The sequence below is a fragment of the Tamandua tetradactyla genome, chromosome 9 (assembly GCF_023851605.1).
Source record: "Tamandua tetradactyla isolate mTamTet1 chromosome 9, mTamTet1.pri, whole genome shotgun sequence".
Lineage (NCBI taxonomy): Eukaryota > Metazoa > Chordata > Mammalia > Pilosa > Myrmecophagidae > Tamandua > Tamandua tetradactyla.
The window spans coordinates 6,154,062-6,166,772 of record NC_135335.1 but is presented as its reverse complement, the minus strand read 5'-3'; the positions used below and the strand labels follow the sequence as shown (position 1 = coordinate 6,166,772).

Genomic DNA, 12,711 nt, shown 5'->3' with positions numbered 1-12,711 from the left:
GATTCAGTGTAGTCAGTGTTTTTTGGGGGTTCCTACCTGTTTTGTAGCCCACCTGCAAGTCTCCACAGCTGGGGGTCCTACCCCCATATGCCACACCTGGGTGCCCCTCCCTTCCTGCCCACTGCACAGCCATTAAGCTGCACCTCCTGTGACATATGGGCAGGAGCAGGTGTCTGCTGTACCTTCCCCCTCTCAACCCCCTCCTGTCCCACCCTGGGCCAGAGGCTGACCCTTGGGACAAAGAAGCCAAAGGCCAGGCGAGAGCAAGGCTGCCACTCGGGGTTTCTTTGCCACCTGACTTGACCATTTCATCTTCAGATTTAACTCCTTGGGCCTAATGTCGTTTCCTGAAAAACGAGTTTATGGGAGGTCCTAGAACAGGGGTCGAAAACTGCGGCCCACGGGCCACATTCAGCCTGCCGCCTGCTTTTGTAGCACTGACGAGCTGAAAGTGGGTCTTACCTTCTTAAATGGTTGAAAAAAAATCAGAAGAATATAGTTCATGACACCTGCAAAATTTTGACTTTCAAATTTCCATATCCATAAATAAAATTTTATTGGAACACCAGCCATGCTCATTCGCTTATGCCTTCTCTGTAATTGTATTGTGCTACAGAGACCGGATGGCTGCAAAGCCTAAAATATTTCCTACCCAGCCCTTTATGGGGAGGGTTTGCCGAGCCCCAGTCTACAAGAGCCATCTCCAATCCTGTCCTGGTCCCAACATTCTTGGGTGCCCCCAAGTTTGATCCTGTTTTTTTTTTTTTTTATCCTATTTTCTCTTCCTACTCAGTACCCTCCTGGTATTGGAAGGGACCCAGGCTCTATGTGCTGCCTGCTTACCCCTCATTCCTGTTCAGGGATCCTTGGAGCAGCCTTGCTCCAGGAAAGGTGGCAGTTTACTGAGTTGGATGCTGCAGAACCTGAAATTTTTACACGTGGGTGCTCCCTGCAGACAGACAGACAGACCTGCTTGCCAGGCTCCGGGACTCGGAGGGGCGGCTACAGCCGAGTTATTTCTTGCAGACGTGCAGCATCGGACCAGGGGGTGCTGCACGCGGTCACAGAATGACCCGTTTCAGGATCAGATGTTTTCTCGAGGGTGGGAGCTGCGGAGAGGGGCTCCTGGCAGCCCCGGTGCTTGGCCAGGTTGGAGAGCCAGCTGGTTGCTACATTGGAGGCCCCGAATGCGGGCTTCCGGGGTGCCATGGAGGTTTCGGGTGAATCCTTTGCCGATCTGAGGGTGTGCCGCCAGCCGGGATACCCCAAGGTCATGACCTGCCCTGCCCCGGGGCTGAGCCGGGAGGGAAAAGTGACATCCAACCCTCGGCCAAGTGTCTTTCCTGTCACTCACTTTCCCTACTCATGACTGGTCATTTCATTATTCAAGAAAATGCAGAAATAGAGAAAGGAGAGAGAAACCTCCCACCCATTACTGACACTTTGGTGTCCTGACTGGGTTCTCTTTTCTCCGGGTGGGTGTTTTTTCTGCATTAACAACACACTGCATCTGGGGTCCCCTCCCCCACCACGTTCCGAGCTGAGGAGTTAGCAGGGGTCCAAGGCTACCTCGAAGGGGCTGTGGGTTCTGGTGGAAACTCCTCACCTTCTCCAGTCCTTGGGTCCTCAGCTGGAGCCCAGATCCTTCTCCTGGTGGGTTTTGTGCTCGCCTGCTGGGGCCCCACCTCTGTGTAGGAGCTTGGGGAGGCAGGGTGCAGAGGGAGCTGGCATCCCAGACCATCCTGGCGAGAGGGTCTTTGGGGAGTTAATCCTGTCATCTGGTGCGTGCTGAGAGCACAGAAACTGGAATCATTTGGTCACTGCCGTCCGTGGGTGACAGGATCCTCTAATGCAGGCTTCTCACCTGGACTGCTCATTAGAACACCTGTGGGGAGTTTAAGACCCACCCCCGCCCCCTCCCATCCCTGGGCTCTTGGCTTTAACAGAGTCTGATTTTATTGCTCCAGGGTAGAGTCCAGGCATCTTTGTTTTGCTAAGTTCCCTTTGTGACTTTATCCCAGGCTAGTTACAGGTGGAGACACTCAGATCCGTGAAGGTGCAGGGGCCACCCATGGGGCAGAGCTGGCTGCCACCCTTTCCTGTTCACTTGGCAGTTCTGCCCTCGACAACAGGGAACCAACCTTGGCTCTGTTAACCATCCATGCCTTTGGCCTAGTTCGTATTTTTGCCACTTCCTCTCTCACATTTTACGCTGAGGAGTTGTAGCCTTTCTGATGAGGGAAATGTAATCTGGCTGCAAGAGGCCTGCTGAGGCTTGCCTTAAACTGTCTCTTTCCTCCTGCTCTGAGAGCTGTGGGATTGGATGTTGTGTTTCAGTTGTTTTTTATTAAGACTTTCTTTTAACATGAGCTTATAATGGACTGTCTCATCAGAATCCCATCTTGCCCTGTTTGTCTGTCTGTCTTAGTCTGTGAAGACATTTTTATGTTTGTCAGTATTTTCCTACCTCTGTGGCTTTTGTGGGTGTTGCTTTTAATCAGCATTGACTCTTCGAGGAAAAGATTTAGCTCCTGTCGATTGAAGTAAACAGCCAATAAATAATGTGTCTGGTGGAGGAAAGTGTCTTAGAACTATGGGCTCAGATGGAGAACAAGAAGAGCTCTCACAGTTCATCTTGTCCTTATATGTGCAAGAAATTAATCTGCAGAGAAGGGAAGAAAGCTCCTCCTGTGTCCACTGATGAATTAGTAGCCTAGCCTTTCTTTCCTGTTGAGGATATAATATGGATACTGCCATTGCTGCACCCGGGGCAGGCATTGCCAGTCAATCCCAGAACTCCTTCCTGCACCTGGTGCAGGCATTGCCAGTCAATCCCAGAACGCCATCCTGCACCCGGGGCAGGCATTGCCAGTCAATCCCAGAACTCCTTCCTGCACCTGGGGCAGGCATTGCCAGTCAATCCCAGAACTCCTTCTTGTACCCAGGGCAGGCATTGTCAGTCAATTGCAGAACTCTTTCCTGTAGTCTCCAGCTCTGGTCTGAGATTCCCATCGGTATTCCAGGTAGCCACTCACTACCAGATGCTCCATAACAGAAAGGGAGGGGGTGCCTGTTTGCTTTACCTGTTGCAAACTAAGCTGCCTCTCCATCACACTCGGCATCTAGACCCAGATAGGGGTGGCTGGGAAAAGGACCCTAGACTAGTTGCCATTGCTGCTCCCTCAGCCGAGATGACAGGCATCATAACAAAAATGTCAGTAGCCTGGCAAAGTACAGCTGAAAATGAGGCCCTGGGAACTGAACCCCTCCTGCTGCAGGCTGCTCAGGCCCCAGGCCGCTTCCAGGGAGGCTCTCTTTGGAGCGACCTCAGCCGGGCCAGAGCTGTGTCTCCCCATCTCACAGGTGATCAACGTCGACGGGACAAAGAGGCGGACGCTGCTGGAGGACAAGCTCCCGCACATATTCGGGTTCACCCTGCTGGGCGACTTCATCTACTGGACCGACTGGCAGAGGAGAAGCATCGAGCGCGTGCACAAGATCAAGGCGAGCCGAGACGTCATCGTAGACCAGCTGCCCGATCTGATGGGACTCAAAGCGGTGAACGTGGCCAAAGTCATGGGTGCGTCCGGGGCAGCTGCTGGGGAAGGAAGAAGTGACGGGTTTATGGGTGGCCCAGGTAGGGCCAGACCTGGGGCCCAAGAGGCCAGCCTGGGGGTTGTCCTGTTTCAGGGACTGGGAAGAGAAGGGATAGCTGGGAGAGGAAATAGTAACAATATCTGGTTTAAGACAGCAGTGGGTGGGGGTGGTCTCTTGGCCAGGGGTATTGATGGGGTTGTGGCTATTGACTGGGGCTGTTGCTTAGAATTGAAATAAGAGTGATGTAATTGATACAAGGCTAACACTGGTGATTGCCTACTGTGTCCCACACCTCCGGCCTAGTGCCGTGCTCTAACTTCCTCAGAGCAGGCCTTTATGCTAAGTGCAGTGGTTACCCCATTTAATAAGCCCTTGGAGACAGGCCTGGCCACACAGCTGGCGGCTGAGCTCAGGCCCCCACGCAGGTCTGTCCTGACCTCTGTCCCTGCTTCACCACTGGGCTGCCCTCTGATTGCTGTCCACTATGGCCAGGCTTGGACCCCCAGAGCCACGCCTTTCATCTGAAAGCCAGGACGTGCCCCAAAACTCTCGTAGGAGTTACTTAACAGAATCACATGTCTCTTTATGAAAAGGATTCAAAATTCAGATCATTTGGCTACACTGGTTGAGAGCTGGGTCCCGTGGGGTGGGGAGATGGAACTGAACTCCAGAAAGGCAGGGACTGTGTTCCAGAAGGATCTGAAGCTCCCACATTGTGGGAACTCAGTAATTCTTTGTTGGAGGAATGAATGAATAAAAAATGAATTAATGCAGAAGACCCAGGGTGCTCACAGTCTAGTGGGTGAGACACTCCTTCCTTGGCTCTGATACGCATTGGATAGCCCCAACCCCCCTGTTAGAGGAATGTTTGCCTTTACAATATAAGGGAGTAACTTAAGCTTGAACTTGGGGCACAGTGGAGGGTGGGTTTCTCCAGGAAGAGGATTGCTCGGCAGAGGAGACAGCCTGAGTGTAGTCCTAAAGGTGGGGCAGGATGGGGTGACCTGGGAGAGCAGCTCATGTTTCAGGGTCACTGGGGACAGGCTTTTTTTTATTCTTTTGCATAAAACAACAGAAATTTCTTACAGGTCTAGATGGTAGAAGTCTGAAATCAAAGTGTCAGCAGGTCATGCTCCATCTAGAACCCATAGAGGAGAGTCTTTTCTTGCCTCTTCTTGCTTCCGGTGTTTGCTGGCAATCCTTAGCATTCCGTGGCTTATAGATGCGTTACTCCCGTCCCTGCCTCCTCCATCTTCACATGACCTTCTTCCCGGTGTTTTGTGTCCACATTTTCTTTTCTTGTAAGGACAGCAGTCACATGGGATCAGCACTCATCCTGGTCCAGTTTGGCCTCTTCTTAATTTAATCACATCCTCAAAGACCCATAGCCCTGAGGTCAGTGGCAGTTATTTATCCCCGTTTCATAGTTGAGGAAATTGAAGAACCCAGAGGTCAGGTAACTTGCTCAACATCAAACGGAAAGTGGCAGAACTAAGATTGAAACCCAGGCAGGATGGCTCTCAAATCTGTTTCTTAGAACATTTGCATCCATTCAGAAAAAGGAATAAAAAGAAAACAGAAAAAAACTCATCCATACCATATCCCTTACCTCTCCCTTTCATTGATCACTAGCATTTGAATCTAAATTTATTTTAACATTTGTTCCCCCTATTATTTATTTTTATTCCATATGTTTTACTCATCTGTTGATAAGGTAGATAAAAAGAGCATCAGACACAAAGTTTTCACAATCACACAGTCACACTGTAAAAGTTATATCATTATACAATCATCTTCAAGAAACATGGCTACTGGAACACAGCTCTGCATTTTCAGGCAGTTCCCTCCAGCCTCTCTGTTACACCTTAACTGAAAAAGTGATATCTATATAATGGGGACAGGCTTTTAGTCTCGAAGCAAAGATGATGGAATAAACAAATTTGCTTTCACCACCCGCTTTTAAAAACAAATTTGCTATCCATTCTGCTAAGTGGGGTTCATCTATGATTGATACCTTTAAAAAAAAAAAAAAAGAAATAACAGCCCCAGAGATAAAAGGATGTATCCTTGGGGGTTGTGATTTCATGTTGAGAAATTGAGTTCATTCCTTGCTCCCTTTTTTCTCTTGGATCCCAGGATTTACAGAGGGAGATGGGGAAAAGGATTCTTTTTTTAACTTAAATACATAAGACTAAATTAAAGCCAATTTTAACAGTGCTTCAGGAGATGAGCGAGATTAACAGGCTGGCCAAAAATAAATGAATGTGCTAAGTACAGCTTGCTTTAGTGAAAGGGGCACCTCTGATTGTCCTGGGAAGATGTGTGTTTCCAGTGTGGGCAAATTGAGGGGAGCAACTGGGTGGGAATCTGCAGGGCCAGTCCAGTTAGCTGGGAGGGATTGACGCCCTGGAAAGAGGCGGCTCATCCTGCCACTGCCTCGAGGCGTCATTGCATCCTTTGGCGACTGGAACTGGAGACCAGGAGGCTGGACCTCTAGGAACCATCTGCCTGCTGAGCTGTTTCCTCTCTGTGTGACCATGAACAGGCTCTCTGTGCTATAGTTCCCTCTGCTGAAAAGGGGGATGAGCCCTAGCCCCTGCCTCCAAGGTCCCGTAGGGGTGGAGTACGTAAAAACCTGTGACACGTGGACTTGTGCCCAGCATGGCGTGGTCTGGTCAGAGCCAGCTGTGAGACTAGCAGGGTGAGAGCCTTGATTCTCCGACCCATGATGGGGCTTTTGGCACCCACCCTCCCCATCTGACACCCAGCCCAAGTACAGCCAGGCCTGTCTTTTTTTTTATTTAACGTTTGTTCCCCCTATTATTTATTTTTATTCCATATGTTCTACTTGTCAGTTGACAAGGTAGATAAAAGGAGCATCAGGCACAAGGTTTTCACAAACACACAGTCACATTGTGAAAGCTATATCATTATACAATCATCTTCAAGAAATACGGCTACTGGAACACAGCTCTACATTTTCAGGCAGTTCCCTCCAGCCTCTACATTACATCTTGGATAACAAGGTGATATCTACTTAATGCGTAAGAATAACCTCCAGGATAACCTCTCAACTCTTTGGAATCTCTCGGCCATTGACACTTTGTCTCATTTCATTCTTCCCCCTTTTGGTCAAGAAGGTTTTCTCAATCCCTTGATGCTGGGTTTCAGCTCTTTCTAGAATCTCTGTCCCACGTTGCCAGGAAGGTCCACACCCCTGGGAGTCATGTCCCATGCAGAGAGGGAGAGGGTGGTGAGACTGCTCGTCGTGTTGGCTGGAGAGAGAGGCCACATCTGAGCCACAAAAGAGGCTCTCTTGGGGGTGACTCTTAGGCCTAAATTTTAAGTAGACTTGACCTATCCTTTGTGGGGTTAAGTTTCATATGAACAAACCCCAAGACTGGGGGCTCAGCCTATAGCTTTGGTTGTCCACACTGCTTGTGAGAATATCAAGAATTCAACTTGAGGAAGTTGAATTTTCCCCCGTTCTCACCATTCCCTGAAGGGGGCTGTGCAAATACTTTTCCATTCACTGATCAAATCACTCTGGGATTCATCGGGGCATCACTCTGGACAATCCAACAAAATCTCATGTCCCACCTGAGATTCCAAGTACTTATGGTGTTCAATCAAGCTATATCAACATAAGTTACATTAGGAGATGCACTAGTCAAAATATAAATTTTGTACCAAATAAATATTTTTTGCTTTAGTCTCACACATAAGGTGAAATTTTAAAATATTAATTACCATCTATTTTCAGCACCCTGCAGTAATGACATTCCTTTGTTCTTCCTCATGCACAAACATTTTAAAATTTGTACGTTTAGTCACTATCATTATACACTCTAGGTATTCCTAGATTATACCATCGCAATCTTTATTGTCTATCTTTCTTTGTGATTTCATTTATATCCCCAGCCCTCCTCCCTCTATCATTCTCACATTCAGCTTCAGTCAGTGTTTTAACATAATTGTATTACAGTTAGGTGGTATTGTGCTGTCCATTTCTGAGTTTTTATATTCAGTCCTGTTGCACAATCTGTATCCCTTCAGCTCCAATTACCCAATATCTTACCCTATTTCTATGTCCTGATGGTCTCTTATATTCCAAGTTTATTCACTAATGTCGGTTCATATCAGTGAGACCATACAGTATTTGTCCTTTTGTTTTTGGCTAATCACACTCAGCATAATGTCCTTAAGGTCCATCCATGTTGTTACATACTTCATAACTTTATTCTGTCTTACAGCTGCATAATATTCCATCGCATGTATATGCCACCGTTTGTTTAGCCATCTGTCTGTTGATGGACATTTTGGCTGTTTCCGTCTCTTGGTAATTGTAATAAATGCTGCTATAAACATTGGTGTGCAAATGTCCGTTTGTGTCCTTGCCCTCATGTCCTTTGAGTAGAGACAGCATATAGATGGGTCCTGTTTTTTAATCCATTCTGCCATTCTATGTCTTTTGATTGGGGAGTTTAATCCATTAACGTTTAGTGTTATTACTGCATGGGTAGTACTTTCTTTTACTATTCTGCCTTCTGGATTTTATATTTCATATCTAATTTTCCTTCTTTTTTATCTTTACTCATAGTTCTCCTTTCTATACTCTTCTCCACACCTCTCTCTTCTGTCTTTTCATTTCTGTTTCTAGTGCTCCCTTTAGTATTTCTTGTTGAGCTGGTCTCTTGGTCACAAATTCTCTGAATGATTTTTTGTCTGAAAATGTTTTAATTTCTCCCTCATTTTTGAAGGACAGTTTTGCTGGATATAGAATTCTTGGTTGGCAGTTTTTCTCTTTTAATAATTTAATGTATCATCCCATGGTTTTCTCGCCTCCATGGTTTCTGCTGAGAGATCTGCGCATAGTCTTATTGGGCTTCCCTTGTACGTAATGGATTGCTTTTCTCTTGCTGCTTTCAAGATTCTCTTTCTCTTTGACCTCTGACATTCTGATTAGTAAATGTCTTGGAGTACATCTATTTGGATCTATTCTCTTTGGGGTACGTTGCACTTCTTGGATCTGTAATTTTAAGTCGATCATAAGAGTTGGGAAATTTTCAGTGATAATTTCCTCCATTAGTTTTTCTCCTCCTTTTTCCCTTCTCTTCTCCTTCTGGGACACCCACAACACGTATATTCATGCACTTCATATTATCATTCAATTCCCTGAGTCCCTGCTCATATTTTTCTATTTTTTTCCCTATATTTTCTTTTTCTTGCCAGATTTCAGATGTTCCGTCCTCCAGTTCACTAATCCTATGTTTTGTCTCTCGAAATCTACCATTGTAGGTTTCCATTGTCTTTTTCATCTCTTCTACCGTGCCTTTCATTCCCTTAAGTTCTGTGATTTGTTTTTTCAGACTTTCGATTTCTTCTTTTTGTTCATTCCTTGCCTTCTTTATATCCTTCCTCAATTCACTGATTTCATTTTTGATGAGGTTTTCATCAAAACCTGTTTGTATATTCTGAATTAATTGTTTCAGCTCCTGTTTGTCATTTGAATTGTTGGTTTGTTCCTTTGACTGGCCATATCTTCAATTTTCCTAGTGTGATTTGTTATTTTTTGCTGGTGTCTAGATATTTAATTACCTTAATTAGTTTATTCTGGAGATTGCTTTCACTTCTTTTACCTAGGGTTTTCTTGCTGGATGGATTTGTTGTCTATCTGTTCTTTGACATTCGGTTCAGCTTTATCTGGACCTCTAGCTTAAGTTTTGTTTAGCAGAGGAGAATTTTTCAGTTCTTGTTTCTTGCCCTACTTGAATGGTGCCTTTTTCCCCCCACACTTAGCAGGCTCTACTTAGATATTATAGACCCCAGCCAGATTTTCCCAGACCAAACTGGCCTCCTGTCAGGGGGAAAGAGTCACCTGTGTTGGTTTTCCCTGAGGGTGAGACCCAGCAGATGGAAAGACTTTCCTGTGACGTCTCTGGGCTCTGTTTTTCTTATCCTGCCCAGTATGTGGTGCTTGTCTGACTGCAGGTCCCACCAGCATAAGATGATATGGTACCTTTAACTTTGGCAGACTCACCCTGCTGGGGGCATGGTGGAGACAGAGGAGAGGTTGTCGGCTGATTTTAGTGGCTTCAAATTACCAAGCCCTGGGGTCTGAATTCCTTGAGGGAGGGATTCCACCTGAATTGGCCTTCACCCCTCCCCTGGGGAAGGCACTGGCTCCAGACAAGCCCTCAAATGAACTTCTTTCTGCCTATGCCTGGGGCAGTTGCAGCCTGAGAACCCCTGCCACTGTATCCAAAGGCAGTCAAGCCTTTGTAGAAACACAGCCACAAAAACCTCTGTTTCCTTTTTTTTTTTCCTTTTTCCATCACCCCTGCCCCCTTGGTACTGGGGCAAAAATGAGCAACCTCCGCTTTGACCAGGTTCACCTGAGCTGGGGACCTATTTTTAGTAGTCAGATTTTGTTAAAATTGGCATTTAGTTGGGCTCAGCCCCTGCTGCTGATAAAGTCCTTTCCTTTCCCCTCTGGGAAGCGGCCTGTGGGGGAGGGGCGCTAGCCACCACGGCTTGGGGAACTCACGGTTCTGAGGGAGCTCTCAGCCAGTCCAACTGGTCCAGACTGGGGTACGCTGTGTCCGGTCACTGACGTGGCCCCGGGAGCTGTTCTGTACTGTTTCTGGTTATTTAGTAGTTTTTCTGGAGGACGAACTAAAATCAGGGGCCCCTATCTTGGCTGGCCCACTGCTCTTCAGTGCTGGTATGTCCCCCTCGCAGGGACCAACCCGTGTGCGGAGAGGAATGGCGGCTGCAGCCATTTATGTTTCTTCACGCCTCACGCGACCAAGTGTGGCTGCCCCATCGGCCTGGAGCTGCTGGGCGACGCGAAGACCTGCATCGTCCCTGAGGCCTTCCTGGTGTTCACCAGCAGAGCCGCCATCCACCGCATCTCCCTGGAGACCAGCAACAATGATGTGGCCATCCCGCTGACCGGCGTCAAGGAGGCTTCTGCGCTCGATTTCGACGCCGCCAACAACCACATCTACTGGACCGACGTCAGCCTGAAGGTAGGGCCCCTGCGGGCTGGACGGCCGGGCCTCGTGGCCGTAGCTGTGAGGCATGACCGCTCCAGAGCTGCGTTTTTATAAGAACTGTCCTATTTATCGTAGTTCTGTTTGGGCTCATGAAGTATTGTGAGCCTATTTTAATAAAGTGATAGGAATCCAGAAGATGCACAAATGGGCTCTTTGAGAGTCTCTGTGTGTTTGTTACAAATTATCATCATCTTTGGGCTCTTCCCTCCTGCGTCTGCCCTAGTAGCCGTCTGCTTGGCAGACTCTCTCTTCAGTCATGGTGCAGAGAGAAACATCCGGAGAAAGGCAGGCAGAGACTTTTGCATCTTCTAAAGCAGTGTTTGGCGAGCTAGTCTGGGGCCAACTTTTCTGACTTTTATATATAAAGTTCTATTGGAATAGCCACGCCCATTTTTTATGTATCGTCTGCAGCTGCTTTTGTACTGCTGCACTGAGTCATGACAGCAGCGATGGTATAATTTGCCAAGCCTAAGATGGTTACTGTCTGTTCTTTTACAGAGAAAGTCTGCTGACCCTGTTCTAAAGTATTGGACAACTGAAACAGCTTATTCATATGCCTTTTATTCTACCGTTCATGTTACATATCTTTTTTTTTTTCAATTTTTTTTTTTCCGCATGGGCAGGCACTGGGAATCGAACCTGGGTTTCTGGCATTGCAGGGGAGAACTCTGCCTGCTGAGCCACCGTGGCCCACCCATGTTACGTGTCTTTTAAGGAATTTTTTGTGAATTTGAATCACAAGGGTTCATGGTAGAAAAAGGGAAATACATGGAAAGTTAGAAAGAAGAGATGCACATCACCCTTATCCCCTCCAACCAGGGTCAACCACTGCCGTCATTTCAGTGATTTCCTCCATGACTTTTTTGTGATGTTAGTATTTCCCTTTGCCATAATCAGATGTTACATAGAATTCCATGTCCTGTTTTTTTTCACTTATTGTTATAACGGGTATTCTCCTAAATTATTGAAAACTTGCAATTTTTTAAATTAATTTTTTAATTAAAAAATATAACAAACACAAATAGTCTTAACTTATGATCATTCTGTTCTACATAATCAGTAATTCACAATATCATCACATAGTTGCATATTCATCATCATGATCGTTTCTTAGAACATTTGCATCAATTCAGAAAAAGGAATAAAAAGACAACAGAAAAAAATTCATATATACCACACCCCTTACCCTTCCCTTTCATCGATCACTAGCATTTCAAACTAAATTTATTTTAACATTTGTTCCCCCTATTATTTATTTTTATTCCATATGTTCTACTCATCTGTTGACAAGGTAGATAAAAGGAGCATCAGACACAAGGTTTTCACAATCACACAGTCACATTGTGAAAGCTATCATTATACAGTCATCTTCAAGAAACATGGCTACTGGAACACAGCTCTACATTTTCAGGCTGTTCCCTCCAGCCTCTCCACTATATCTTGACTAACAAGGTGATATCTACTTAATGCATAAGAATAACCTCTAGGATAACCTCTCGACTCTGTTTGGAATCTCTCAGCCATTGACACTTTGTCTCATTTCACTCTTCCCCCTTTTGGTCGAGAAGGTTTTCTCAATCCCTTGATGCTGGGTCTCAGCTCATTCTAGGATTTCTGTCCCACATTGCCAGGAAGGTCCACACCCCTGGGAGTCATGTCCCACGTAGAGAGGGGGAGGGGGATGAGTTTGCTTGTCGTGTTGGCTGAGAAAGAGAGGCCACATCTGAGCAACAAAAGAGATTCTCTTGGGGGTGACTCTTAGGCCTAATTTTAAGCAGGCTTGACCTGTCCTTTGTAGGGTTAAGGCAAACTTGTAATTTTTAAATGTGTGAAGTATTGCACTGCATGTAGATTCTGTTTGATTTCACTGTTCCCTTATTATAAATATCTGGTTGTGTCCAGTTTTTCCCAGTTGCAAACAGTCCCACAGTATTAAATATCCCTGTGCATAAAGTTCTTTTGATATTTTCAGTAGTTCCTTATTTTTCGTATTTTCATCAGCCCTGTGCGATAAAGTTTCAGGAGGAAGATTACTGAGTGAAAGAGAACAAGGGAT

General features: G+C 46.2%; 1 protein-coding gene across 4 annotated transcripts in view; it reads left to right on the top strand.

Annotated features, from left to right (window-relative positions):
* LRP5 (LDL receptor related protein 5) overlaps positions 1-12,711 on the top strand; it is a 125,704-nt gene that overhangs the window by 72,417 nt on the left and 40,576 nt on the right. For all 4 annotated transcript variants that reach the window (XM_077115476.1, XM_077115477.1, XM_077115478.1 and 1 more), the window contains 2 exons: positions 3,364-3,580; positions 10,339-10,628. In XM_077115476.1, the coding sequence (XP_076971591.1) occupies positions 3,364-3,580; positions 10,339-10,628 (507 nt within the window). The remainder of the gene's footprint in view (positions 1-3,363; positions 3,581-10,338; positions 10,629-12,711) is intronic.